At 42.9% G+C, this 27,330-nt stretch overlaps 1 protein-coding gene across 2 annotated transcripts in view; it reads left to right on the plus strand.

Moving 5' to 3' along the window:
* Positions 1-27,330, plus strand: part of PLXNA1 (plexin A1) — a 140,628-nt gene that overhangs the window by 24,137 nt on the left and 89,161 nt on the right. For both annotated transcript variants that reach the window (XM_053469448.1, XM_053469449.1), the window contains exon 3: positions 3,406-3,588. In XM_053469448.1, coding sequence (XP_053325423.1) covers positions 3,406-3,588 — 183 coding nt within the window. The remainder of the gene's footprint in view (positions 1-3,405; positions 3,589-27,330) is intronic.

Consider the following 27,330-nt stretch of genomic DNA (forward strand, 5'->3'; position numbering starts at 1 on the left):
GTCGCGTTCCAACCATCCGATTCTAAGCTATTCATTTACGCTTTGCTATACGTTTCAACATTTTGCCGGTTTAATGAATCTGATATGGGGACCCTGACCTGGGACGGCACATTTTTAGGACTTTGATTTCCTCATCGCATCCTGTTTCTCCGTCGCTGCCAGATACTGACGCCATTGCTTGGTATTAATTGCATGTATAAGTGTAAGCTCCTAAGCCGAATGTCTGCCCCATTTACAGAATCGATATATAGAAAAAAGAAAAAAAAAAGTGGTGCAACCGCGGAAATATCCTTGCATTTATTTACGGATGAAGGCAGAGATTAGGTGTGACGTCCGGGGTGTTATCTAATGCCTTGCAGGAGTATAGCGGCATTTATCGTACCTCCGCTATACTGCGGTGTCAGCTGTAAGCTTACTGGGGGCTGTATAATTATATGTTACTGGCGGTGAATGAAAATCGCCACTTTCTATGATGTCTGTAATATCGGTAGTGGTCTTATCACCATAACAACCGGTGGAATGATGCAACTGGCAGGGTCATTCCAATAGATTACCTTTAAATCATAGAAACGTAGAATCCGACAGCAGAGAAGGGCCGTTCTGACCGTTTTTTCCTTAGACTCGTAGCTTAATCAATCCTTGGTCTCGTCTTCGATCCTGGGTAGCCATATGCCTGTGTTAGAGCACATGCATGTTTACTGGGAGGCTGTTCCACTTATCTACCACCCTTGTACCATTGTATTGTACGCTGTAGTTACCGACAGTTTGAAATCTCTGCCTAGCTGTTTTTTTTTTGCTCAATTCAGTTATGAATTCAGACACTGGTGGGACATACGTGCCCTTCATGTTTTTTTTCTTCTTCTAAGTACGTCCTGAACTTTTGAATAACCCCTTGGTGTAGCCCGATTCCTCTCTCCCCCTCCTTCAGTCACTTCACCCGCTCCCTAAGCCCTTCTTTGAAGTGCCAGCCTAAGAGGATGGTGCTGATGGGAGCCGAGGTTGTTGTGGCAACATCGCTCATCCCTTGGTGGCTGTGATGTAAAGTGATTTCACGGTTCACAGCATCTCCCAGCTCCCGACTCCATTCCTGCCATCCCCTCTTAACACTGACTGGATGAGCTCGTGTCGCTCGGAGCTCTGCTATAGCGGAGATTGTGCCGAATATTAACTCCTGGGCTTAAAACGATGCGGGGGGAATTGTGTAGAGCCTCAGAGGTGCGAGAGAAACCAGTACAATGTATCACTCGAGTGTTTGACACAACATACTTTAACAGAATAACAATGTGTAGACAATTTGACCGATATTAGAAACCAGAAACCTGCGTAAAAGTTTGGGGTTTTTTGTTTAATGAGATCTACCTTGGCGTTTTTTTTTTTTTTCCTGTTTACCTGTGTTTAGCGTTTCCTGTTTGTCTGCATGCAGTCGCAGTACCTGCTTCCTGTCTCTCAGCCTCGCTTTACAGCCCCGTTGCTCGTGTCAGTGGATTATTTTTCAGCGGCAGTAAAGAGAGGCTGTGCTCGTGCGGCTGTGACAAATGTTCCTTACGTACAGGTCAATTTATAAATGCTGATTGCAGACTAAGTGAGCTACGTCCACCAGGCGTTGCTGAGATTCTATATTACGGTGATATAAATATTATTAGTTGTGGTATTATCATTATTTATTGAAAGAATTCATATATCCGGAATGTGCTGGCCTGTGGACACAATTGGTAAATGAGTCGCTTTGAGCAGTATGATGGCGGCTGGGGGTTTATTAGTGGCGTGAGGTGGCTTGGGTGCCCCTTCTTTGGTCACAGATGTTTTGGGCAGTGTTCTTCAATTTTGAAGCCTCTGTCCCGTTTACTATTCACTATAATGCATGCGTTATCCTCTAGGGCTCCCTTTGGCACCTTTCAAAGGGTCACTTCACTTCGGGGATTGTGATTTATGGCACTCAGGCTCTCGGAGCCGTTCCCACCAATCTCACTGATGTCCTAATATTAATACAGTCAGCAGAGCACTTAATGACAAGATGGATATAGGGAACCTCGCCAGCCAAGCTGCATCAGTACCCCCCCCGCTCCCCCGTCTGTGATGGAAAATGACAGCGCACGAGAGCCTGTGTAGCTTTATCGCTACAACTCCCATCACACTAAGCCAAACATCACAACATCAAAAAAAAAAAAAAAAAGTGCATGTTCGATTCCGATCAGTTACCCAACACGTTGATTGTCTCTTTAATAGAAGAAAATTCTTGTCGAATATTCTGTGTCATCGGAAGTTAAATGAGCTACTTATCCAAATTTCCATGCCGGGAGCATGCGACCTGCCCCTCTCCCCCCCATTCTGCACCTGCCAGAGACCCTTTGGGTTTACCAAAAGATTGTCAGCGGAAAAAAAAAAAATCATGCCAGATCCCGCTGGCAGCTTTTATACTGCAGCAGCCATGATAAATATTAGCCAAGCCGGCTGGCGGGGCAGCTGGGGATTTTTGGAGAAAGCTCCTTTGGTCGGAGGACGAGACGGGGAAGCCAACGCCGGTATTAACTCTCCCGGCATGACTTTTTACACGTGCGCATCTTTTATTTATATAGCGCCGCGTATCTGCCGTATACTCAACGGGGTCTGACAAAACTAGAATTGAGGACTAAGACGAACCAATATATTAGATAATATCTCTAGATTTTTTGCTATGTACCAACGTCCTGACTACCCATCGTACAGCGAATATGATGGCGCTATATAAGACAGTAAATAATAATTCCTGCTGATAAGACCTCAAAGGTTGTATTTAGGTTGGTTTAGTTGCACATATTCCCAAATTGTTCTGCATAATTCCACAGAGTTTAGTTTTTATGATAAATGTCATAAGTGGCATTTAATACTATTTAGGGTAAGAAAAAAAAAAATCAGAAACTTGCACTTTTAGCATGTTTCTCTCCTTTGCTAGCGTACAAAAGTGAAGATGTTGCCTATAGCGCCTCGCAGACCTGATTCTTCCCCCATCTTTATATTTAACTCCTTCCGACCCTTGACTCGCGCCATCTGTTTCTTCTTGTCTTAAACACCATGGCGCCACCCGGCACGCACCCCCACGTGTTAATCTCTTCACCTCCCTGTTCTTTCCTTATAGCGACGGATCGTTAAAAAAAAATGATATGCATTTTAACGATGTGTACATGATTTCATTTTTGATGAGTATCAGTCAGCTAATAATTAGTTTATAACATACCCTAAGGTTAGCAAACCAGCAAATAATATTTTAAACTTAAATATTTATATACCAGCCTAAAGAGTTAAAATATATGAGGCTCCTTGTTGTAGCGTAAATGGTCGTTTGATACATTTTATATTGGATATACCCGACATTGTTACTGTGTGTTTAAACAATGTACATTTTTGTTTTCCGATTGTTCTTTACAGCCCCTGCAAATTGATGACAACTTCTGTGGTCAGGATTTTAACCAACCCCTTGGTGGAACGGTCACCATCGAAGGGACGCCGCTTTTCGTTGACAAGGACGATGGCATGACGTCGGTGGCTGCCTACGATTACCACGGACATACGGTCGTGTTTACTGGAACCCGCAGTGGCAAACTTAAAAAGGTAAGAAGAAAAAAAAATGCTTGGTTTGTTTTATCGTTGTTCTGTGTCAGGACTAAGGTGTGGGGGGGCCATCATAGAATATCAAGTGGTTGGAGATGCATTAAAGCTCTCCGTGTGAGATTTTGTGGGCAACTACACTGGGGTTTGAATTAAATTATTTCTAGATCCCCCCCCCCCCCGGGAATTAACTTTTTTTTAAATGTATTTATTTATTTATTTTTAATTTGGTTTAAGAGCACTTCCTGATAAAGAAACATCCTTAAAAAGTGGCAATGGGTGTCATTTAAAATGCGTTTATATATATATTAACCTCCTGTTCCCTTTAGGGCTCTAAAGTGTTAACCCGTTCATGCCCTTAAAAGCCGTGCTGAACCCTGGTGTTGAGAGTGTTAAGTGCCAGCGCTAGCAGGAAAACCCGCTCTGACAGTTCTTTCTAGCATTAATAGGAAATAAAACTAAAAAAAATGTTGAGTTTTGAGCAGCACATAGCGTTTCCACTAATCAGATCTGGGATGTAACAATGGAACTTCAAAAAAAAATCCATCGCCTGTCACTTCTCATTCTTCCCGTGACAGGTAAAGGCTTCTGAGAACAATACATTCATCACTCACTCTTTAAAAAAAAACTGAAAGAATTGCCACCTTCCTCTTTTGTCCACCTGTCTCCTAAATATTCTGTCGCATCTCTGGTTTTCGTGCGTTTCTCACACCCCTTTCCTGCGCGGGGGGGGGGGGGGCGGGGGTTCTGCGCAGCTCAGTGCAAAGTTCCCTGATGTTCTCCAAGATGGCATGGACTTTACCCTGGGAATGAACCCCCCCAATCCATGTTATTTCAGGTTGGACTTTAAAGTAGCACATTCATCCCGTTAATATGCTTAATGTTGGAACAAACATGCATTCTCACCCTATGTTATTCAAACTGAGTGTTTGTTTGCTGAACATGGGACTTTGAGGGGGTGTCGGGATGTCAGTGTTCTTTGAGTAGCACTGTTTAGAACCCTAATACATTTCCTAGGTTAGTTTCTATACCAGGACACTTGTTTCTTGAGGATGAATGACAACTCCTGTGGTATAGCGTCCAGAGAGCGTTATTTTACCGATATAGTGTTCTAGGTTGCCTAGAACGTTCTAGGTGCACCAATAAAGAAATCCATACTCCTTTTGATTGTTAAATTGGAACAGGCTCATGTTTACCAAGCGTTCACCATTCTCCCGACCGCGAAAGCGTTAACGTGGCCCGTGTCGAGACAGGAGCGTGTCCCCTTCTTTTTATTGCCAGGAAGCCTGCACGTAGCAGGAAGGCAGTATCTCAATATAGCACTGGCATTTAACCCGGAGAGGAGCGCTAGGAATGTAAGCTGCGGATGGAAAATGTTGTCCTGAGCCCTTCCTCTCCTGCCTGTCCGGCGATACCAGATATTATAGTCCGGTCCAGAAGCCGCTCTTCCTTTATGGTTAAGCATGGAAAAATATTTTACGCGACTGCTGTTATAATAATAATAATAATAATAATTGTTGCTGCTATTAAAGGGTTAATACTACTGTGTTTTTATTGTTAATAGGCCATTACAAATAATGTTTGCACCTAGTTCAGAAATAGCTTTTCCTGCCTATAAAGAAGACTTCAGGCAATTTCACCGGAGAATCTGCGAGTGTGTAAATTTGTAAGATACAGAGTATTCACGCGCACTTGGATCTCTCTTTAGGCTGGTATTTGTGCAGGGTTTTTTCTTTTTATTTATAGAAAAAAAAGGTCTTAAATATATATTTACTAGATAAAAAGAAAAAGAACTGTTGGATCTGAAAAAGCAATTGCCATCTATATATATATCTATATATATCTATATATATATAATGTATTCTCAGCGGGTGTGATAGATGGTTTTGATTGTATAGTTTAGAGAATAAGTTGGGGGAGGAGGGGGTCGTACAGAAGGATCGATAAGTGATGTAAAGTGACAAGCAGTGACTCTTCTCACATTTCGCCAATTCTTTCCCCAGCTATTGAACTCCAAATAGCAGGTTTTTAATAGGTCTTTAGTGTATCTGAGCTGGTGTCAGTGGGGGATATAAAGAGAAGGGGGGCAGGCGGCAAGATCAATGTCCAGAGAGAGGGAGAGTGATGCTTTCAATTATGAGGATAAGAAATCTGATGCTTTGCCATACCTCGATGGATCACAGATTCAGTATTTTTTCTAGATGCTTCATCTACTTTTTTTGCCCTCTGTAGCATAGCGTAAAATAGAAGCACCCCTGCCCAAGCCTTTCCGACCTGCCAATCGGCAAAAAATGGCGTCAAGTTTTTTTCCTAATGGACTTGTTTGCCGATTCCTTTGTAGCTCGTCTACGTTTTACGTGCTCTTGGTTTGTGCCTCGACCCGAAGATGGGCAGAGCACGAGTTCTCCGAGACTCTGATGATGCAGCCTCTCGTTTTTGGGTGACGGCCAGCATCAGGCACGGCTTCTGAGGAAGAGCTACTTGCTGGCTCATCAGTTATATGATAGTCCTGAGGATCTTGGTGTAACTTCTTTTTTCCTTTCTGCTGCCCTCCCAGGGGTCATCCCGTTGTCTGTGCAGAAAGATGACACCATGCATTGGCAGCCAGTACCTACTCGTCAAACTCTTTCGTTACCGGACATGGGTTAAAGTCAAACTGGAACCATGAAATCTTTCAGCAATTCCGATGTAGTTCTTTGGGAAAAACCATAGAGATGAAGCCTAGAACCTGCCCTGTTCCAGAGTTCTTTTTTAATAACCTGTATTACATGTCTTATTACTATTGCGGTCTGTCCAATAGTGCTGTTTGGGGAATCGGTAGAGACTTGCTCTTCCCCCAAAGTCCCCCAACGGAGCTGAAAACTCAACTATCTGCAGTCTTTTTTGGGGGGGAGGAACCCCTCTATATCCCTGGGGCAGGTATACTAATCTCTCTTAGCTGACGCAATGCCCTCCCCAGGCCTGGCGAGATGTTTAGCGTGGTGCCAAGACAGAGCACTTAGGAGCAAGCCTGGGTACAATGCAAGCATTATGTGATGAACAAATGTCTGTTCACACTTTTAAGCTACGCAAGGACATTAATCAATCACCAGGATCTGTCATGTCTCTAACCGAAGACGTGGAAAACAACTGGAGATGGGCCAGGAGGGCGTTTAAATGCAGGAATGGGCAGCTGATGTCTGTCTTTTTTTTTTCTGCTGTTGCTTTCTGTCTCTCGCTCTCCAAAGCCGGGTTTGGCTGTCTATGCATCTCTTGTGTCCGTTGGCTGGCAACTCCCATCACTCTACAATATCTACTACAACCGATAATCACTAATAGCTAGCTACTGCGACAGTCTGCCTTACTGTGATCCTTCTACGGAATGGGCAGCACGGGCACACATTTTGTTAGTAATAGGAGCTTAGGAGCCCTGGCTAACATTTCTTTTAAATAAACAGGTGTTATCCATGCGCTGGGCTATGTGACGGCTGATGTTTAACCCTCTCTGTGCCGGGGGGTTACATTAGTCGGAAGTGCTCTTTGCATTACCCGGCACTGAAAACATTAATATCGCTTCTTCACAATATGGCTATTACGAGTTACAACCAAAAACCCTATCAATATCTAATAAATAATATAACCGTATTATGTGGGATGTTTAACCTACATGCTGCGCGGTCGGGCTGTTTAAAAAATCATGACACGAGGCGTTCGTTTCTAAGACATCTGCAAACGTGAATCGCGAGGCACTCCCCAAACGGTTACACAAAAGGAACCCGATAGAAAGAAACGTATGGAGAATAACAATAAGGCGTTTGGGTTTTATTTCAGGTAATGAAACTAAGTATCTTGTTTTTGAGGTTTTGCAGCTTAAAAATTATTTGGGAACGTTCCATACGGCCATGATAGGTTTTTGGGCCACTTGTGCCATGGCGGCATGGAACGTCATGACAGTTTAATGGGTTAAAATAAACACTACAGATATACCCGCCCTATGCATATACCCTAAGAGCAGCCAACGTAACTTCCCATTTTCAGAATCTGCTTGATTAACCCTCCCTTACCCGAGTTAATGCTCCGATTTTAAGGAAGCTTCCTATATATCTCCAGAGAAATTCCACTCGTTAAAACAACAAAGCACAAGCTATAGGTATGACGATTACTTTTTAACCCATTCATTCCACCAGAGGTGCCTTATTTTCATTGGCCGCGTCTGTGCTAGTGGCACGTATAGCCCGGCTCTCTCACGAAAGAGGAGGTTGCGACCCGATTTAATTATCTTTGGTGCTATCCACAGCTCCTGTCCATTAGCAGCTCCTATTAAAAGCTATACAACCTTTCTCAAAGAAAATCTAATCAGGGTGCCGTAGAATATTCAATATCGACGTCCTCCTTGTTGCAAAGCGGCTCAAGTGGGAAGGAATCGGCATGCGGCGCGCGTCCCTCTGATCGAGGGAGTATGCCTTAACATGTCACACGGCACAAATAACCTTAAAAAACAAATATATTAAATGGAAATAGTTAAGTGTTTTTTCCCCCCTTCCTCTAAACACTTGGGTAACGGGATTATTATTTATTGGATAATATAGCACAGCGGGTAATAATTTGTGCCCTCGAAGTGCGCTTTGGAAATGCAGATCGTGTTCCCTAGTTTAAAAACAGAAGATGGGAAATGGGGCCGCATTCTCCTTTCAACGCGTTTCGCCCGCACTTCAAGCGAGACGGTGAACTGACGTTTGAAGATACGGTTATATGGTAAGGCTGTCCCGAGAGAACGAGCCTCAGTTTACGGATGCGCTTCTCCGTAAAACAAACCTTTTTTATTTTTTCTTCCTTTTCACTCTTTTCCCAAGTTATTTGGACTCCAGGGTCCTACGGAGAAGAGTAGACGGAGTGCGGTGGAGTGTGGACGGTCTGTGTGCTGCCCTCCTGACACTGGCATTAGATGCCTGCTCACCTAGTCCTCCCCCCTTCCTCGTTCTTGTTCTCTATTGATCTCACGAAGCCCAGAAAGCAGTTCCTTTCCGAGAATCTGACCGTGTGCTGCGATTCTAAGTGGCCTGCAGAGGTTTTCTGGAATACTAATGCTGCTGTTCCACTTACTTTGCTGAATTTAACAGGTTTATAACCAAACGCAGTATCTGCAACATCGTTAGTACCGCTGAACAATCAAACCCATTCCTTCTTAAAAAAAATTATCATTTACCATTTTTGCTGGGTGCTCTTAATTGTCACGTGACACAAATCTGGGCACTGGTAGGCTGTTTCCATAGAAACTGAAAAAAGCTTCTTAAATGTTTTTTTTCCTTCTGATTGTATTGTTCCATTGGAAAGGTTTATGACAGATCTGAGTAGAGAATACAATTATTTTGTTTGAATGGAACCGCACCTTTACCCCATACTTCGCTCTCGGATGGAAAATGTCTGCTAATTTGTGTTTTTTGCTCATCGTGGCCCTGAAACATGACACATTTCCAGGCCACATCTGATCTATAGATGGCATGTCGGTGACGTCACAAGAAGAATTTGGAAGTGAATCACAGATCTAGTGAACTTTGGATATTCAGGAACAGGAAGCGAGTTCTATTCAGGAAAACTGTCGTGAACGAGGGTGGGAAAAGATATCCGGATACATCTTGAAGGCATCCGGAAATGTCTGCTTAAAGTAGAATAGTCGGTCTTTTTAACTTTTTGTAGGCTTGCGATGATTTATATTGAGAGAAATGGATGCGGTCAATGGTCGTCATTGTAATGGTTTTCTTGCTTCATAGTTTTACAGTAATATACACTACCGTTCAAAAGTTTGGGGTCACTCAGCTGTTTTCATGGCGAACCAGGAAATTTCTAGCTGTAACATAATTGCAAAAGGGTTTTCTAACCTTCAATTAGCCTTTTAAACTGAAACTTGGATAAGCGAGCACAACGTGCCATTGGGACATAGGAGTGATGGGAGTGATAAAGGGCCATTGGAACACAGGAGTGATGGGAGTGATAAAGGACCATTGGAACACAGGAGTGATGGGAGTGATAAAGGACCATTGGAACACAGGAGTGATGGGAGTGATAAAGGGCCATTGGAACACAGGAGTGATGGGAGTGATAAAGGGCCATTGGAACACAGGAGTGATGGGAGTGATAAAGGGCCTCTGTACGCCTATGAAGAAATTCCATTCAAAATCAGCCGTTTCCAGCTACAATAGTCATTTACAACATTGACCCCAAACTTTTGAACGGTGGTGGTTGTCATTATATAGAGGGCTGCCTGCATTACACAAACTTCCGACGCTAAAACCTTTGAATATGGCAAGAGAAAATTCTCAAATTTTGTTTAAGATAGGAACACAAATATTTATACTTCTGTAACTCTTTTTACCAGTCACGGCTGCCGTGCCATTCTCTCTGTATAAAATGTGACATTTACAGCCGACGGTGTCAATTCTAGTACTTTAAGCATCTCAAGCTGGACCAGGTTGTTTATTAACATTTAAGTCCCCGTCTGACCTTTCTATCAGGCGTGCTTAATGATGGGTATATACCGGAGTTACTTTACATGTTTCCGCTGCTAATGAAGCCTTTGCTTGCATGGTAAACAGTGATAAATGTGGCAAGCGCTTAATAAGTAGGCCATTTTCACTTTGACGAGGCTTATTTATATGTCTTTTTTTTTTTGTAGTTGTTGCCAAAACTTTGTCATAGACCTGTAAGAATTGGGTCTCAAACAATACTTCATTGGGATGTTGGGAAACACTAATAATTCTTACAGTTCTGTAAGCGATCGGAAGGAATGCTTTGTCCCTTTGTCGTTGTCTTTCGGGGCACTTAGAGGTTTTATTAAGCTGAAGATAAGTCTCGGGTATTTATAAGGTCCACCAAGTCGGAGCTGATTCTTGGAGCCACACGTTATATTAACCTAGTTTCTTGCTGCGTCAAATCTCTTTGGCTTTTATGGCTTAGGATGGTTAGGACCCCCCCTAGGTTTTATTGCGCTGCTTGATAAAGATTATCCAGCCATGTGGACTCCGATAGATGCCTGGGATCGGCACTGCAGAGGATGCGTTCCCTCCCCTCCCGAAAAGCCTTTTTAAAGATGTTACTGCAGCCTCTACAACCAGACCGTAAATGTCAAGAATTTTTATGGGCCCATTTCATCTCACTTTGTGTCCTCGTAAAATCGGGTCCCATGCATTGTTTCTGCGCCGATGCCTTCGATGTGTGATTCCCCCGGACTTCGCGGTCTGCCTTCTTCCCGTCTTTTACCCCTTATATGTATACTTTTGTTTGTGGATCTTCTATACTCATCTGTTTCTACTTTTTCTGCTGTATTTCCCCAGCTAGTTTTCATTCCATCAGTAATTACTTTTAATCTTGTGCAGATGATATCGCTGCGTTCATATGTCTCCAATTATACCAGGTATTTTTATTGTTGTGCAGTATTTTTTTTATTATTTTTTATAATACTTAGATATGTTTTATTGTAATTAACCACTTTGCATGTAGGATCCATACCATAGAAATTTTTAATACGCAGTATAAAATATTGTATGGTTTTAAATTTATTTTGAACCCAATGCTATTTTTATAAGCCGTAAAACCCAAGCATTTCTAAGGACTTGAAGCCCTTTCTTTTGGAAAGCGGTAGGTTGGAGTTGTGAAGCAGGCACACGGAATCTTGATTACAGTTGAATTTAAGGATTTAGAACATGATACTAGTTAGGGTTGGTTTTAAGATTTACTTCTGCCCCCAAGGTGGTAGTTTTAATGAGTAGGGAGTTTGCCCCCCCCCCATGTAAGCATCAAAATGTCAACGTGTCTCCTGTAGACAAAACATGAGAAGAACGGGCAGAGGTTTCCTCACTGAAATGGGGACCATGGCACGTTGACCATGGTGGTTTGAGCTGCATTGTCCTCTTGTCTGTTAGGTCTTTAGAGTATATCATGGCTTCCCGTGTAGCTGTAAGGAACCGACTGTGTGGTCACTCTCTCTGTATAATTGTCACGTGTTCTGGGGAGCATTTGGCGTATGCTCATCATTTTAAGTGCCACTAGCGTTGAAGGTTTGCTGCCTTGGTTTCTCTTGATTAAAGGTTAACTGGATTAATTGTGGTTGGAAGATTAGTTTACAGAGATGCCATGGGCTTGGAAGTATGTTAAAAGCTAAGAAGGTCCTCTAATTAATCCCTGGTCCATCTCTGTTTTGGTTTTCCCATCTCCCTGGTTCCTGTCTTTGATGTTTTAGGACAATCTCTGGTGCCGGTGGGTTTCAGGGATGACGTGTACTTGGCTATGATCATTTTCCAGGTCTAATTTATCTAAGCTTACACTGGGAAAGATGAAGGCCAAGGTGGTTTTCCTGGGCGATAAGCACATACTGTGATTATCAACAAAAAACATTCCGACGTTAATAAATAATTGAAGTCACCACCTAGGCTTACAATTTACCGTGGATTTTTATGTCGTGAACAGTTTTGTGGCCCTTTAATAAAGCTGCAATGAATTTAAGTTTAACCCTTTATCTCACACTCTCTGAAATTAGGGGGTAATTACCGTATGACAACATCTAGTGGCAGTGAATTTACCCAAAGCAGCAGCAGCAGCAACAGGGTTAAAAGATATTAATAGCCCCCTGACCGCTGCCTGCAGACTCTCTCCCCATCTCTACAGTTCAGAGGTCTCAATGGTCTCCTTTCCGTTTTTAGACTGTTTGTGGCTGTGAAATGATGGGTTCACGTACTCGGGTCACGGTGACTGCGCCGTGCCCATTTTATGCCAAAATAGCAAACAATGGCACCGTATTCATACCATACAGCTGCTGACACCGTCGAGTTTGCCCCTCCCCCTGTGCTTAAAGGGACGTTATTCTTTGCTGTATTTCCTGCCAATTCTGATGTCATTATTCCTTATTTAGTACCCCGACCTCTTGGCTGGAGGGTTACCTTAAGGGCGAGCCCGATGGGTGATGGCACTCGGGTCTTCAGTGTTTTCCGTTATCATTTCCTTCTGCGGAATGCTAATAATTCATTTATTAAAGGATCCTTGACTCCCAGCTGGTGAGGACCGGTGAACGGTTTATTAGCCTCCAATGCTGAGCTGTTTGTCTGCACACTTCATAAATATTATTCCTGTTGGTTCTGCAGATCCCCGGATAGCTTACGCAGTCTATCTCTGTACCCGTTACAAATTAGCGTGCCTTTTCAGTAGATTGGCTTACTTTTTGTAAAATGTGATACTAACGTTGTCTGCAGTAATTATTTAATAATTGCTGTGGAAGTGTGTCGCAACGAGTAATTGTGCACTTGTGATAAACCTTAGTCACGCACCCAAGTACTGCAATAAAAATAAAAAAAAATAAAAAATCCCGTGACCACAACGGACCACGAGTCAGGGGCTGCCCCAGCAAGATAATCCCCATATGATATTTTTAGTTTGAAATTACACGTAGGCAGCTGGGTCACAAGGAATGTGTCACAATGTCCTATTCTAGGAAGCAGCAATTGGGACCTTTTTTCGTTATGCCTCATAGCAAACAAACAATAAAACAAAAGAAAACCAGCAAATGCCTCCGTGTAGTCTCTTTTGCATATATGCACAGCGTAGATTGTAAGCTCTTAGGGCAAGAATCCTAATTTTATTTTCTAAACCAGTCACTCCATCAAACACCGATCACTTAAATCTATATCGATATGTAAATATACATATTTTTTTTAATGTGTGGGATACGTTTCATGTGTTGGCTTTTAATTTCCCTTTTAAGATTTATTTAGCAAACTATACATTAAATTTATTCCTGGCCGTATCTCTCTGTAGGCTTTTTTTTTTTCTTTGTCTCCCGTGGTTTATTGACAGTTTTTTTTTTTTTGTTTTTTTTTTATTAAATAAAACACTACTCCAGAAAAAAATAAAAAATAAAAATACATATGTGAAAAATTCTTAATTTATTGCGGAGAGTCTGTGGCGGTGAAATGGTTACTCCCCTGTTGGTGTAAGCGTGTCTCCCCCCCACCCCCCCACCGCTTACGTGTTGACTGCTTCTCCTGCAGTGGACGGCGCAGGGAAAATAACATTGAATATATGAAATGATAAATGTTTTGTAAGTGGATGCCGTGGAATTAATTCCATTTCAGGGCTTGTCGGCAGCACAGAACCCACTTGAGTTTCTCTCTTGCCGTTTATAATGTCACTGAACTCTAGAATGAAATGATTTGGCAGTAATTCAAGCTTCTCTGTGCATTAATCCGTGCTTCACTAACCTGCCTCTGCAAGGGAAGCTCCTGAGTCACCAGGCAGATTCGGTAGGGCTTTTGCGCCCCTGCCGGGGGGCAGTTGAGAGCAGGTGGGGGATGGGGGGGTAGGGGCATCCACACTTAATATCTGTATCTTCCCTTGTCTACGCACGAGCCTATTGTCTGCAGCAATTAAAAATACGAAACATATTACTTGCTTAACCAGGACACCTAGCTCCGTCCAAAACACCTGTCCTTGGACGGATAGGACATATGCAATGCGGCCACGCTTATTATATCGTGCAGAAAGGGTTAACACCGGGGTACTTTGATGAGCAGATCTGGGGTGAAGGGGTAAATCTTATATTTTACACACTTATAAAATTGTGTTCACGGATTAATATAAGCGATTATATGGTTATAAAAATACATGTCGCGGGGTAGTCATCTTGGCGCCCGGATCTGTGGTTTTTTATCGATTGGTTCTGGTGACCCTTCTAACGGGAATTGATTAGCTCGTTCTAGTCCTGATACATTGAAACACAGGTCTGGGCTTACACGAGGAGGTGAATTTTTAAACAGGGGTGGGTACGGGTAACTCTTTTGAAAAGTGGTTTTATCGCCATAGCAACCAATAACCTCTTCCTGTTGTTTGCGTTATTCCATCGGTGGCTGTGGTGACCACTTCTTGATGTTGGCTCCAGAATCACCTTAAAAAAAGCTTTTTTAATAAACAATCCTATAGTAAAAAGCTTTGATGGTGAAAATTCCCTTTTTTGAATTGCGGAAGTACGTGAAGAACCTCAGATGCGGCAAATCGGCCCTGACCGGTCTTGGGGAATGGCCGGAATAATGTGGTTTAAAGAGAATTACAGTCAGCAGGACTGCATCCTCTTGAGGACCTGCCAGTGGAAGCCAGCTCATGAATCACTGCCAACCCGGAGCTCTGGTAACCCCTTGAGTTTGTCTTCGGAATGTAAATATTTTGGAAGGAGGACAGCCTTGCCTTTCTTTTCCTATATATAGCAGTGTATTCGGGCTGACAATACGGTGGGCCCCGGGCCGAAAATACTTTATCATTCCTGTGCTTTATTACTAATGCACGGCTAGCTTCATACCTCTGCGCCCAAATATCTTTCTCATACCTTGAACCTCTTCTACGCGTTAGCTCACCCTTCGCAGATTAATATTGTATGTCAAGTTATTTTTTTTATAAATATTTTTATATAAAACATCTTGTCTTTCATATGAGAAATAGCCTTGTGCATACCAAAGAAGATTTTATTTGGATTGGATTGTAATTGAGATTACAATTGGGACAGAGATAAAATTAACAATACACAAAATTGTCAAACTTGTAACAGCTTCGAAATAAAAAAACAAACAAAATAAAACGTGGGTTGAATTACATTAAAGCTCCTCCAATTTGCTTCCACCGTGTTATATAAATTATTTTTTGGAATATTATGTCGTTGCGTAGGGGTCTATTCACTAAGGTAGGAGTTTGCAGGGGAGTTTGTTTGAAATTCACCATCACTATGCACATACCTGGGGACTCTCTGGGTTTAACCCAGAGTCTCCGGTCGAAGCCATGCTTTCCCGGAGATCACTTTCTTCTTTCCAGGGGCAGGGAAATATGTGGCCACGCCCAATTCTCTCCCACCACAGGCTTTTAAGGGACTAGCCCTGCCCCTAAACAAAGCCACTCCCCCAGGAGAGCGAGAGATCTTGATAGTCTACCCTGGGAAGCTCCCAGATACACCAACAAGCTTCTCCTACAAGAAGGTCTGACCTGGCCCTGTATATTGCATAGCTAAATCAGTAAAGAGAGTTTTAAGGAATCTCATATTACCCATACATTATACAGGGCCAGCTTGCAGGAGATGATATTTTATCATATCTAATAGTGTAACTCCCACTTTGGAGAATAGACCCCATAATACACAGAGTACTTGTCTGCATCGCTTATTTGAATTGCCAAAGACATTGAAATCAAACCACCCCCAGGGTGGGCAGATTGCCACCTGTCCTTGGCTGTAATTGTGAGTCTTAATGATCCGTTGTTACGAATGACTTCGCGGTTAGACTTGCTTCTTGCTGAAAGGGACCACAAATTGGGACACGCTTCATTTCTCTACATGGCATACACACAATTGAGGTTCATGTTATCTTCCCCCCTTGGCTTCTAGTTCTTTACTTTGACTATTGCCCCCCCCCGCTCCTCTTTCCCCACAAGAATAGACCTGTTCAAAGCTGGTACAAATCTTTTCACCCCAGGAGAGTGGGGTCCAAGCGCTAAATGCCCCATGTGTTCTACACATACCCAATTGTTTTTTAAGCTGGAGGTAACTGGGGTAATAAAAAAATGTGTTCCTGGCTCAATTTTGGGGTGAAAACCGAAGAAGCATAGTTTTCCTGTCTGCCGCTGGCACTTAATATTATTCTATTTTTCCGGCCATCATCACATTGCACCCCTGCTCAGAAAACAAGGGATGTTTTTGTTGGAAAACTATGCGGCAAAATAAATAAAGTGGAATATGTCGCTAGAGACAAAGAGAAAAGCAAACTATACATCTGCTTTGCTGTTAATAATTTCTCACACAGTCATTTCTCATAAGAGAAATCCGACACCCTGGCTGGTTGGGGACAGCGGAGCGTTTCTGCTTCCTGCATTGGGAGATTTAAACATCTAGCCGGTTTCCTAGGGCCCCTGACAGCGAGCTGGGGCCACACAGTGTCGCATAACAAGCCACGTAAGGTCACACACCTATAGTCAACCACGATGGCTTTAAAGGGCAACTTTATTTTATTCCAAGTATCGGATTAAAAATAAATTGTCAAAAATATTGTTTTGATTCGTTTTTGCAGAATATAATGTTTTCAGCCAGCTGCGTATTAGCAGTTTGAATGTTTCCTCGCTCTGTTATCCAAGCCCTGACTCCTTATCATACTGCAATAGAATGGCTCAGTCTTAATCACTCAGCTTGATACTCTGACTAATGAAGGTCTGTGGAGGAAGGACTTCATTAGCATTGCCATAAAGCATCAGCTCGGTGTGGTGATGGTGCTGCGGAAGTCACCCTAAATCTCGCAGATAAAGCAAATTTATTGGAACAAAATGATTTAAAACCAGGTTTTTGTCGATGCCGAACGACATTGCTGTATACAGCGTTGGGGTTTATGAGAAATCAATTATTTTTCACAGGCCTCTCTTTTAATAAGCTCCTGGGAGTCGTACGCTCTCTGGAACTGAACAGTTTTAAACTATTTCTGGTTTAATTTGAATTAAGTTCTGTTTCAGCTCAGGTTTATAGTGCAAAACATCTTGGGAAATTAGACCCCCCCAGCCTTCTTTTCTTTAGCTGTGTCCTTTGTCTTGGTGTTTGCCATACGGGCTCGTTATGGTGTTCACCATCAGTCCTTGCGGTGGGACAGCATAGCCTTGGTCTGGCCAGGTACATTCCTTCTCTTCAATAGAACCCGCAGCTTGTAATAACAATCAAAACCAGTTACTCCAGATACCGGCTTCCGTTTCTTTATGAATATAGACAGTGTACAAAACAAACATCCCCCGGATAAAAAGAGAAACGGGGACCTCAAGTGAAACAAAACTTACTGGTGTGGGCACGGTTTTTGCTTACTGTGCACTAATTTACATAAGTAAACGCTCCGGTATCAGTTTGCTGGGTAATAGAATTTATCTAGTTTTCCTGCAACAGCGAAGCTGTTACGCCTCGTTGTTCAGAACCACAGAGCGAGGTACAAAGCCAAGGTGGGATGTAGCGATGTATTAAAATACTGTTTGGCGCCTGGCACCCCCATGCCGCTGCCCACACCCTTCATGGCATGTTGTCTCTGGAGCTCTGCAGGGACGACGGGAGCAACAATCCTTTACATACACAATCTTTCGATTCCCATGTCTACTTGCAGCACAGAGCACCATGCGACGACAGTAAGAGCTGGGCCAGGACCCCTAAGCTGCTTAACGAGGGTCTCGTCCCCATTCCCTGGGTCTTATTGGTGCCCAGAAAATCCGCTGACCTTCCAAATGTGGCTGAAACATGTCCCTGGGTATAATTGGAGCTTATCCTCTTCCAGTATATGGCTGTTTGCAGTATGGCTAAGGATCATATTAATCAGTGTGATTATTACACTATTATTACAGCAAAGTTCAGTACGGTTTAAGTTTCTTAAAATTCTTGCATATTTATCATTATTTATTTATCGGTTTCTTTCTGAATAAGAAGCGTAGACGCGGCGTAGTTCGAGTTCCTGCCTCCCTGGTGAACGGGCTCGGAGATTTCAGCCCTCGCCTTTCCTCGCGCCCAGAGTTTCTTTTGTAGGGAGAGACAGCCGCTGAACAACTTGTGATTAATTCATCAAAATAAACAGATACGCAATTTCTTCGCTTTCCCTCTGATTTCTCTCCCTTATTAAAAATGAATGAAGCCGGAAGCCCTTTATATCGACTCGCTCTGCCTGATTATCCTATGATTTTTCCCTTTAGCTCCAAACCGGCAATTGGAGTGGGATAGGTTAATAATTTAACTTTTTTTGCATTTGTAACAACTTGGATTAGTTTCATTTACAAATGAAATCCTGTGGATTAGTTTCATTTACAAGGGTAATTTTACTAAAAACATACACATTTAAATGGAATTTTGCACAAATTTAGAAAACTCCCAAAATAAAACTTTCATCTATCATTCTTCCTCTTCCGAAATTCTCCAGAAGAAGGAAGCGTAACTGATTAATAACACGAGTCTATTTATTCCTCTCTCCCGTCTCTCTCTCTCTCTCTCTCTCTCTCTCTCTCTCTTGATTCATATTGAATGTTGTGTAATAAATGTCTTGTTTAACCAACACTTTTCGTGCTAATGATCAGATTGCAAATATTTGTTACAAATAATACTAGCCAGACGTCAAAATTAGCTTAGTTACCTCCATTAATGTCCCAGAGCTCCACGTGGGCAGCTTAGACAACCAAAAGCGTTGGTGGAAGGTACTCCATTTAATCCTGATGTTTAAGCCTAAAGCTGAGCCTACACCTCTGATACTAAAGGTTTGTCTAAATGGAAAGAGAAGCCTATTACAATATGCATGCCTCGGACATTATCTGTAACATATATGTTTCTGGTGATGTTTGGGATGTTATGCACACACCCCAAGGCTTGGCCCAAGCACAAGGGACTAGGGTCAGCAAGACCCCATAAGGATTAGAATAGCTGTGCTATGAAAGCCAGATCAGCAGATCCTTAGTGTTCTGCTGATCTGGCACTAGTTTCCTTAGTGTTCTAATCAGTCTGAGGATTTCCTTGCATGTCTTCAACTACCTCTGGAGATCACTGTGTGGCCTTTTTGGTCCTCAATGACACTTGTCTGTTTCTATATGAAGCCATACCTGATAGTTTTAGACACGTACCTACCAGCTCACCGTGGTAGGCATTTTTTGTGAAGTTTCTATGGAATTCTGAGTTTGTAGTGCACTGTGTAACGTTCATGCTCGGTGTCGGGTGGTAAGGTTGTTGTTGTTGGATGAGTTTCTTCCCAGTCCGCATTCCTCTCGACTGTTACCAGGGTGCAATAAAATAAATTCTGGTTTGAAATGGAATTATCACATTGTGATCTTGGCGCCTGTGAGATGTGAGATCTTGTGATGCCTTTGCCAATGTCACTTTGTATAATACGGCAGTTGTTTGCAGATAGGGGTGCGGTTGGTTTCTGTTATAAACGTATCCAACAAGGTGATACTTTGTTGAACTTTCTGAGAGTTAATCTGTTGGATAAATGGTGAAGCGGGAACTGGGTTCCGTTGGGCGAGATGATTGTGTGGAAGGCCAGTTTGTCCAAGTTCTCAACGCAGAACTAGGAAAGATAGTGGCAAGATCCAAAGATCTTTGATCCCCACCGAAAGCCTTCGAGACAGTAGAAGGTGGTCTTGTTCATTGTTTATGTATTCTGGGTGCCAAATGTATTAGAGACCCCATTTGGCCATTTGTCCCTTTAAAAAATGTAAATTTTCCTTACCCTCACTTAAATGAATGTCTGTGGCATTTCCCTCAGCGTTTCGATCCGTAATGATCCATTGTTATGCTGAGAAAAGCTGGTTGTGGTTTAGACCATCGCTGGAGAAGGAGCTGTACGGAAAGCACAGAGTCTGTGTAGCACTAATTGTAATCTATGTGCGTGACTCATTTTGAAAGTGCACATCGCTGTTAAAATGCTATCCATACCCGCTTTAGTTATTGTCATCCACAGCCTCATGGTTGCAATTTTGGTAATTGTGAAGAAGTGGCAGCATTTTGTTAAACTCGTTCTGCTCTTTTCTTCTGCATCTCCCGTACAGATAGAAACATACACCGGTCCACACCACTAATCTTCTATTTCATCATTTGAATTGGAGCTGGAGTCTTGATTAACTGTGCCGCAAGAGTAAAATTGGGGGTTAGACTTAAGACGCACACTTAACGGTTTAATAGCACAGATTCAGCCGGAAAAGCAGCCCGCTGGGATTTAGCATGCGGCACTTTCTTCTGGCGCAGGTATAGAGTGGCAACGTTGAATCACTCTGACATTATTCTGCATCTTGTAATGTTGGCATGTAACAAAGCATCTGAGGCTTATATCCCTCTCTGATTGCAATGAGCCTTTCTCCGGGAGGGTAATTGGTTATCGCACCAGCCCCATTTAACAAGTTACACTGGAGATGCAATAAAGCTTATTGTAGGTAGGCATGTGACAGCTCAGCGCCCTGCCGAACAACTTGTTTGCTGCTTCATGTAGCAGAAAAGCAGTTCTGCTGTAGACGGTGGTTTTCAGTATGAAGTCATGTTGTTTGGGCTCTTAAAGGGACACTCCAGCCATCGTATGCACATTAATGTATATGCTAGCTGACATGCGCCCCTTTCTTGCAATTGCAATGGGGGATTCTGCAGTAACCACCAGTGTTTATTTGTCCCGTTGCCCCTCTATTTTCCATGCAGCAGAAGTGTTCTTCCAAAACGGTCTAACCCACCTACCCTGAGAAAGGACTCTCATGGATTTCAGCGGGATCACTTTCATGCCACTAATTGGCTGCTTTTGATATATATATATATAGGGATTTAGAAACTGAGATTTATTTCATTCATTATTGTCAAGACGCCATAAACTAGAGGGTCAGAGGCTTAGAGGTAATGTAAGGAACTTTTACTTTACTGATAGGGTGGTAGATAAGGAGCAAAAGTTAGTATTGGGATTTCTTTTTAGGGTAGAAGTGCAGAGGTGGGGCAGAAGTGTTAATTAAAACATGTATACAATCTGCGTTGCTGAATACTCAGCCTCGTTTGTTGAAACCAAATGTTGGTTCTCCTTTAATTTACATGATAGCCCAGTGGCAGAACCCGATCTGCGATGACCCCACGTCTCGAGCTCTCAGACAGCTGTCTACTTTGACTCCTAAGTCCTTGTTCCCGGACAGTGGTAGCCTCTGTGCGAAAGATTGCCTATCCTCTGTACTTTTACCAAGTCATATGGAAGTTGTCACGTGGGGCAAATCTCAGATGACTTGTTCCGGAGAAGAACGAGACAGCAAACTCGAGATTTTTGCTAACACAGCTGTGTGCTTTACACAAGCAGCTTTTGTTACTGCCTGGCTAGAATAACCCCTCCCTGGGCTTTAACTCTTAATATCCCCGGGGGGCTGACTCTGAATCCTTTAAGTGCTCAGCCCTTTTAATAATCCTGGACGTTTTACTTGCTTATTTTTATTGGGACGGGCTTTTGTTAAGTTGCTGGGGAATCAGGATGTAGATTGATAAAATGAACATGGCTAAGTTACCTTTTTCTAAACTCCTGGCTGGTAACACAGGCAATGCCCCGAGTCTAGGTGTTAATATATCGCACATCGGCACAGAGCGGAGCCTTTAATCGGCAGGGTGTATATTCAAGGGCAATATTCAGTCTGAAGATCACTTGGCAACAGTACTGGAATGCGCAGTCTTACGATGTTCTACGTTACGACGGAGCGACTCCAAGAACGCTGGCCAGATGTGTTACCTGGTCTGCCCAAGAACAGCCCCTATTATATTACATCATTGTTCATTGAGTGTCTGCTACTGAACAGGAGAGATACTTTATATTAAAAATCCAGGGCTCATACTGAAATAGATCTGATGATTATTAGACTGTAAGCTCACCTGAGCAGGATCTGGGTTTTCACCCTTATTCTCCATGTTTATAGCACTGTAGGCATTTCCGATTCTCCAGAATTGTTCAGAATTGTTACTTTTTCATAGGCTGTACATGTACCGTAGATATACGTAAAACACTAATTCATAGGTTTATTAGCTTGTTTTTTTTAAATTTGACCCCCTCCTCTTCCCCCGAGCAGCTGTCTTGCGAACAAAATGATTCCCTGTGAAGCAGGACGGGGTAGGTGAGCGAGGGTTCATCCCGACATGTGGTTTTGATACATTGTCTCAGTCCCAGTTCCCCATCTGCTCTACGCTAAGCACAATGTAGGCAGGTGAAGAGAAGCAGCGCTCGAAGCGTGTTAGTGGGGAGAGGGGGTGAAGGTATAAAGTAGAATAGAAGGGAGAGTGGCTTTGACAAATTGGGGAGAATTATGCTGTGCTGGTTCTTCTGATGAGCTTCAGGTGATCAGCAGAAGGAATGGGAGGCTGGTCTCTGTTTGCAGCCACATACATCATCCTGCCTCACGAATCTCCTCCATCAGCTCATCACAAATGCAGAGAGCATGTAGTGTGCGAGTGCCTCAGAGATAATTACCCCTAGGAATAGTAGTTACCCACTGCTGGTAGATCTGCTTAGGCTTAGGGATACAAGTCCCCCGTATGACACTTGTGAATCTCTTGTGGGTCTTCTTGGTGCGCGTGTCCCATCGTGTGGACAGCATAGGATATTTTTTCCCTTATTTGTGTCCCTTTTGACCTTAGTGAATCACGTGGGTTTGAAGATGGTGGCTACAGAAATATTGGTTGAAACATTTAAACAGAAGCTTAAACCAATGGTCAACCAGGTAATATGGTGCGAGAAGGTGACCGTAACATTATTATTTAATGTTTTATATAGCGCCATCAAATTCCGTTTGATGTTTAGTGGGAAGAGGCATGTTCCTCACCCTCTTACTGTTTATAAGTCCTTATGTGTATTACAGATAACACACTATTAATTTTCCATGGAGCTGACACACTAGAACATTTATCGGTATTTGTGTTAACAATAGCCTATGCTCTTGGTGACCTTAATAATATAATATTAATAACAGTGGAGTGAGGGTCACATATGGCTTAATTAATTTAGGAGTAAAATCAATGCTAATGTAGCAAGGGGGTTGCTCTGTGGATGAGCTCTTTGACTTTTGTTCCAAGCTCAATAGAACGGGCTGTAATTAATATGTACTGTACAATGACCGGCCATTGGAAATTTTCAGCCACAAGGAACTGGAGAGTATGACGAGCTCCCATTAATCAGGAACTGTATCTTGAAGGCATTTGTCTGATGTGCTACTGGCACATCCTTTTGTAAGCCCCATTGGCAATGAAGGGATAGTTAACTTCCGGGGGCCATGAGCTGCGTTTCCAACTTGGCAATCTATAAACCTTTTTGGCCGGCAAGCTCCGGGTTTGAGTGATCTGGTCCTGGAACCCCCAGGCTGAATTGACTGAATGCGCTGGGCTACCTTTTACATTAGAAGTGTAACAATTGCTGGTTTAAAGTCAAATCCAATAACCATTTAGAAAAGAAAAGATTCAGTTACAGAAGTGGAAGGCCAAGTGGCTATTCCAAACTCAATGTGGGAATTAGAACTTCATGTTACCTTTACATATGATTGGCTATATTAAAAAAGTTTGACTTCTGAAAGACTCTTACAACAGAGGGCTTAATATAAATACCGTATTTGCTCGATTATAAGACGACCCCGATTATAAGACGACCCCCCAAAATCAAAATATTAATTTAGGAAAAAAACAAAAAGCCTGAATATAAGACGACCCTATAGGAAAAAAGTTTTACCAGTAAATATTAATTCATGTAAATTATTTTTTCATGTTTAATAAAAGCTATGATTGAGAAAAATATATTTTTTAAATTTCCTTTTATTTGCCAACCTGCCCCCCCCAGTTATGCCACTCTGCCCCCAGAAATGCTTTATACCCCCCTATTTGCCACTCTGCCCCATGATATGCCTTATACCCCTATATGCCACTCTGGCATATAGGGGGTTAAAAGGCATATCATGGGGCTGAGTGGCATATAGGGGGTTAAAATGCATTTCTGGAGGTATATAGGCATATCATGGGGCTGAGTGGCATATAGGGGGTTAAAATGCATTTCTGGAGGTCCAGAAATGCATTTTAACCCCCTATATGCCACTCAGCCCCATGATATGCCTTTTAACCCAGCATGTACTGGCTGCCTTGGCTTGATAGGAGTGTGATTGCTGTTAGCAGTTTGATATAGATATATATCAAACTGCTAACAGCAATCACACTCCTATCAAGCCAAGGCAGCCAGTACATGCTGGAACCTGGGGGTGATAGTAGTGGGATTACAGCCTCCCTATGCCATGCTACAACCCCCACCCCCCTTACACATCCATGCTATCACACACAAACACACATTCACAAACATTTAAATACTCATTCATTCCATTAATCACACATACTTCACACATTAAACACACATTAATCACACATACTTACCCAAAAACCCTCCCCCACCCCCTTACCTGAACTGCAGATCTCTCACTCGAAGACTTCTGCAGGGGACCGGCTGTAGAGCAACTTCTCTGGCCCCGCCCCCAGAGGAGGGAGGGGGAGATAGAGCTCTGTGAGGACGCTGCAAGCTTCCTGTCCTCCTGCTTCTAACAGAAGAGACGCTGCACGCGACCGGTAAGCAGCATGGCGCCAGCAGACATTTTTTGGGGGGTCTGAGAAGACGACCCCGATTATAAGACGAGGGGTATTTTTCAGAGCATTTGCTCTGGAAAAAACCTCGTCTTATAATCGAGCAAATACGGTACTTTAAATCTTAAAAGCATTGGTCACGACATTTACAACAAATTATCTTTTGGTTCCACCAACTTTAGACCGGAGAACTTTTAAGAGATATTTCAACCTTTCTGGTGGCTCTGTTTTTTTGACCGGTCAAGAAATGTGTGCTATGAAAAAATAATGATTGGTTTGTTTCATATTACATATTGCATAAGCCATGTTTGTCCACATAATTCCAAGTGCGAAGCTGGAAACAAAAATGAGATTTGTCAGTTCTCGGAAGAACCATGGAACAGGTGCAAATGAAAATTGAATCCAGGACAACAGGGACTTAGTTGTGTAAGGAGCAGAGAGCAAATTGAGAAGCACATAATGCATGGACACAACGGCATGAAGAAAGGGTGATTGTGGAAGTGCAATAGGACCCATTTTACAGATTAATCTGAGGAACACCTGTTTGGGGGGGTGGGTAGAACAGTTGTCCTGGCAGTTGTTCCAGTTGGACAAGCTAGACAGCTTCTGGAAGACTATGTTCCAGAGTGCAGAGGTTAATCCCGGTGTGCGTGGGACACTCTACCCATCTGAGAGATCTCTATGCCCTAGGATCAATCATTCAAGTGAGTAGAATGTTGGTAGTGAATAAACTTCGTAGGAACCGACCTGCTTTTCAGAGACCAGGGAAGCCTTGTGTTTCTTATCTTCTAATAACACCGAACCGAAAATGTTTGCTACAAGCGGGATGGCTCACCGGCTCTTGAAGGTTGCCAATACCTGCTTTAGAAAAGGACTGTTGATTTTTTAAGTGTTTTAAAGCATGACGTTTTGTAAAGGTGGCTAACCTTGATAGAAACAATGTTGTCTTTTAATTGATGCTTCAAATTTGTGTTTCTTGTGATGTTCTCCTGTCTCCAACCCCAGCAGGAAAAGGCGAGCGTGATGTTTCAACCGTTCGTGGAAAGCGGCTTTTAATAATGTCTCCTGTGAGTCAAGTTTTAGATCTACCAAACTGATCTTAACTGTAGCCAGCTGATAGCTTGCTGAGGATGATGGGAGCAGTCGGATTAAACAAGCCAAAAATGTCAGTTTTTCCAGAATCTCTTTGCCCGTGGTTCAGGCCTCGTAATTAAAACGGGATGACTTAACGATTCAGACTCGCTAAGGAAATGGCAGAAGGCAAGAAACAGTGAGTGATTGGGACCATGAACGCTTTTAGAGATGAAGTGTTGAGATTGTGGCTTCAGGGTATTCAGGAGAAGTTGAAGCTCTGACCTCATTTATCTGTTGCGCAGACCGTAAAACTACAGTCATCTATCTGAACGGCATCCGTCCGGCCTCTAGGTTTGATGGGTTCTCCCTGCAGGGATGCTCAGCTAAGGTTATCAGTATAGACAGAGCAAGACTAGACTGCGTGCTGCTTGCGGTGGGAGCCCCTAACTCATTTCCGCTCTCTTTATCCATGCGTTCTTGCCGAATTTCACTTTTATTTAGCTTGCAACATTGTGTGTAGGATTCTGGGAACCAGCGGTTTGTGAGCAGAAGAGCTTGCGATTTAACTTTTTAAGTACTAGAATTCTGTTCTGACAGGAGGAAGTATGACCTGAGACCTCAAGATGTTGACCTCGTATATCAATTTTGTCCTTATTGATTGCCACCAAGAGCTGACACTCTACTGCATGGTGGTAAATCTGGCTATTTCTAGTAGCCCAGGAGCTAAATGGTTAAATGAGTCGATTTGCCATTTGTGAGCACGTCAAAAAAAAAGAAAAAAGAAAAAGACACAACAAAAAACAGTTGTTTTAATCTGATTTTCAGGCAAAACAATAGTCCAGGGACAATGTTAAATTCATGAAACTGATGAAATTTAATGAGGTGATTTGTGTATGGCAGAGGATGCAGCAAATTGTAGCCAGCGTGCCAATAACCTGCCGAGCCGGCGCTGGGGAAACCCAGTCGCATTCTCACCTCGCTGCAGCCAGGGTATTGGGCTCCTGCCAGCTTTACCCCCCTGAGAGCCGTGCATGTACTACTAGTGGATGCTGATGGACAGCTTGACTCGTGGAACCTGGTTGCCAAGGAAACCTGTAAGAATCCTTGCGGTGTACTGGATGTTGCAGCAGAATGCAATGTATCCTCGGATCTAATAACCAACAAAGCTGTAATTAGCAGCGTGCAGCCCTCTAAGGTGAGCGGTTCAGCGCTGAAGTAGTTAATAAACAGCCGCGGTGGCCACACTTATATTTTGCATATGATTAATAGCGACTCCATACTGCCCTGCGCAGTGCATTTTTAATAAGGCAAAAGAGCAGTCTTATTAAAGGTGGTGATTTTAAGAGTGACCTCAAACTATTATGGAAAATAATGGAAAAAAGACTAAATCCCGGAAGCTTGATTACACAATAAGATCTTAATATTGTCTTTGTCTCTCCATCATTGTTGTGATGCTGGGCAGTTGAATGGGCGCTGTGATGTCACTTGTTTCCTTCCTGTAGGCTGGGATACAGTTAGTGACATCACTGCGGATACTTTCCGGCTGAGCGTGCCGCTGTCTG

This window comes from Spea bombifrons, chromosome 6 (genome assembly GCF_027358695.1).
Source record: "Spea bombifrons isolate aSpeBom1 chromosome 6, aSpeBom1.2.pri, whole genome shotgun sequence".
NCBI lineage: Eukaryota > Metazoa > Chordata > Amphibia > Anura > Pelobatidae > Spea > Spea bombifrons.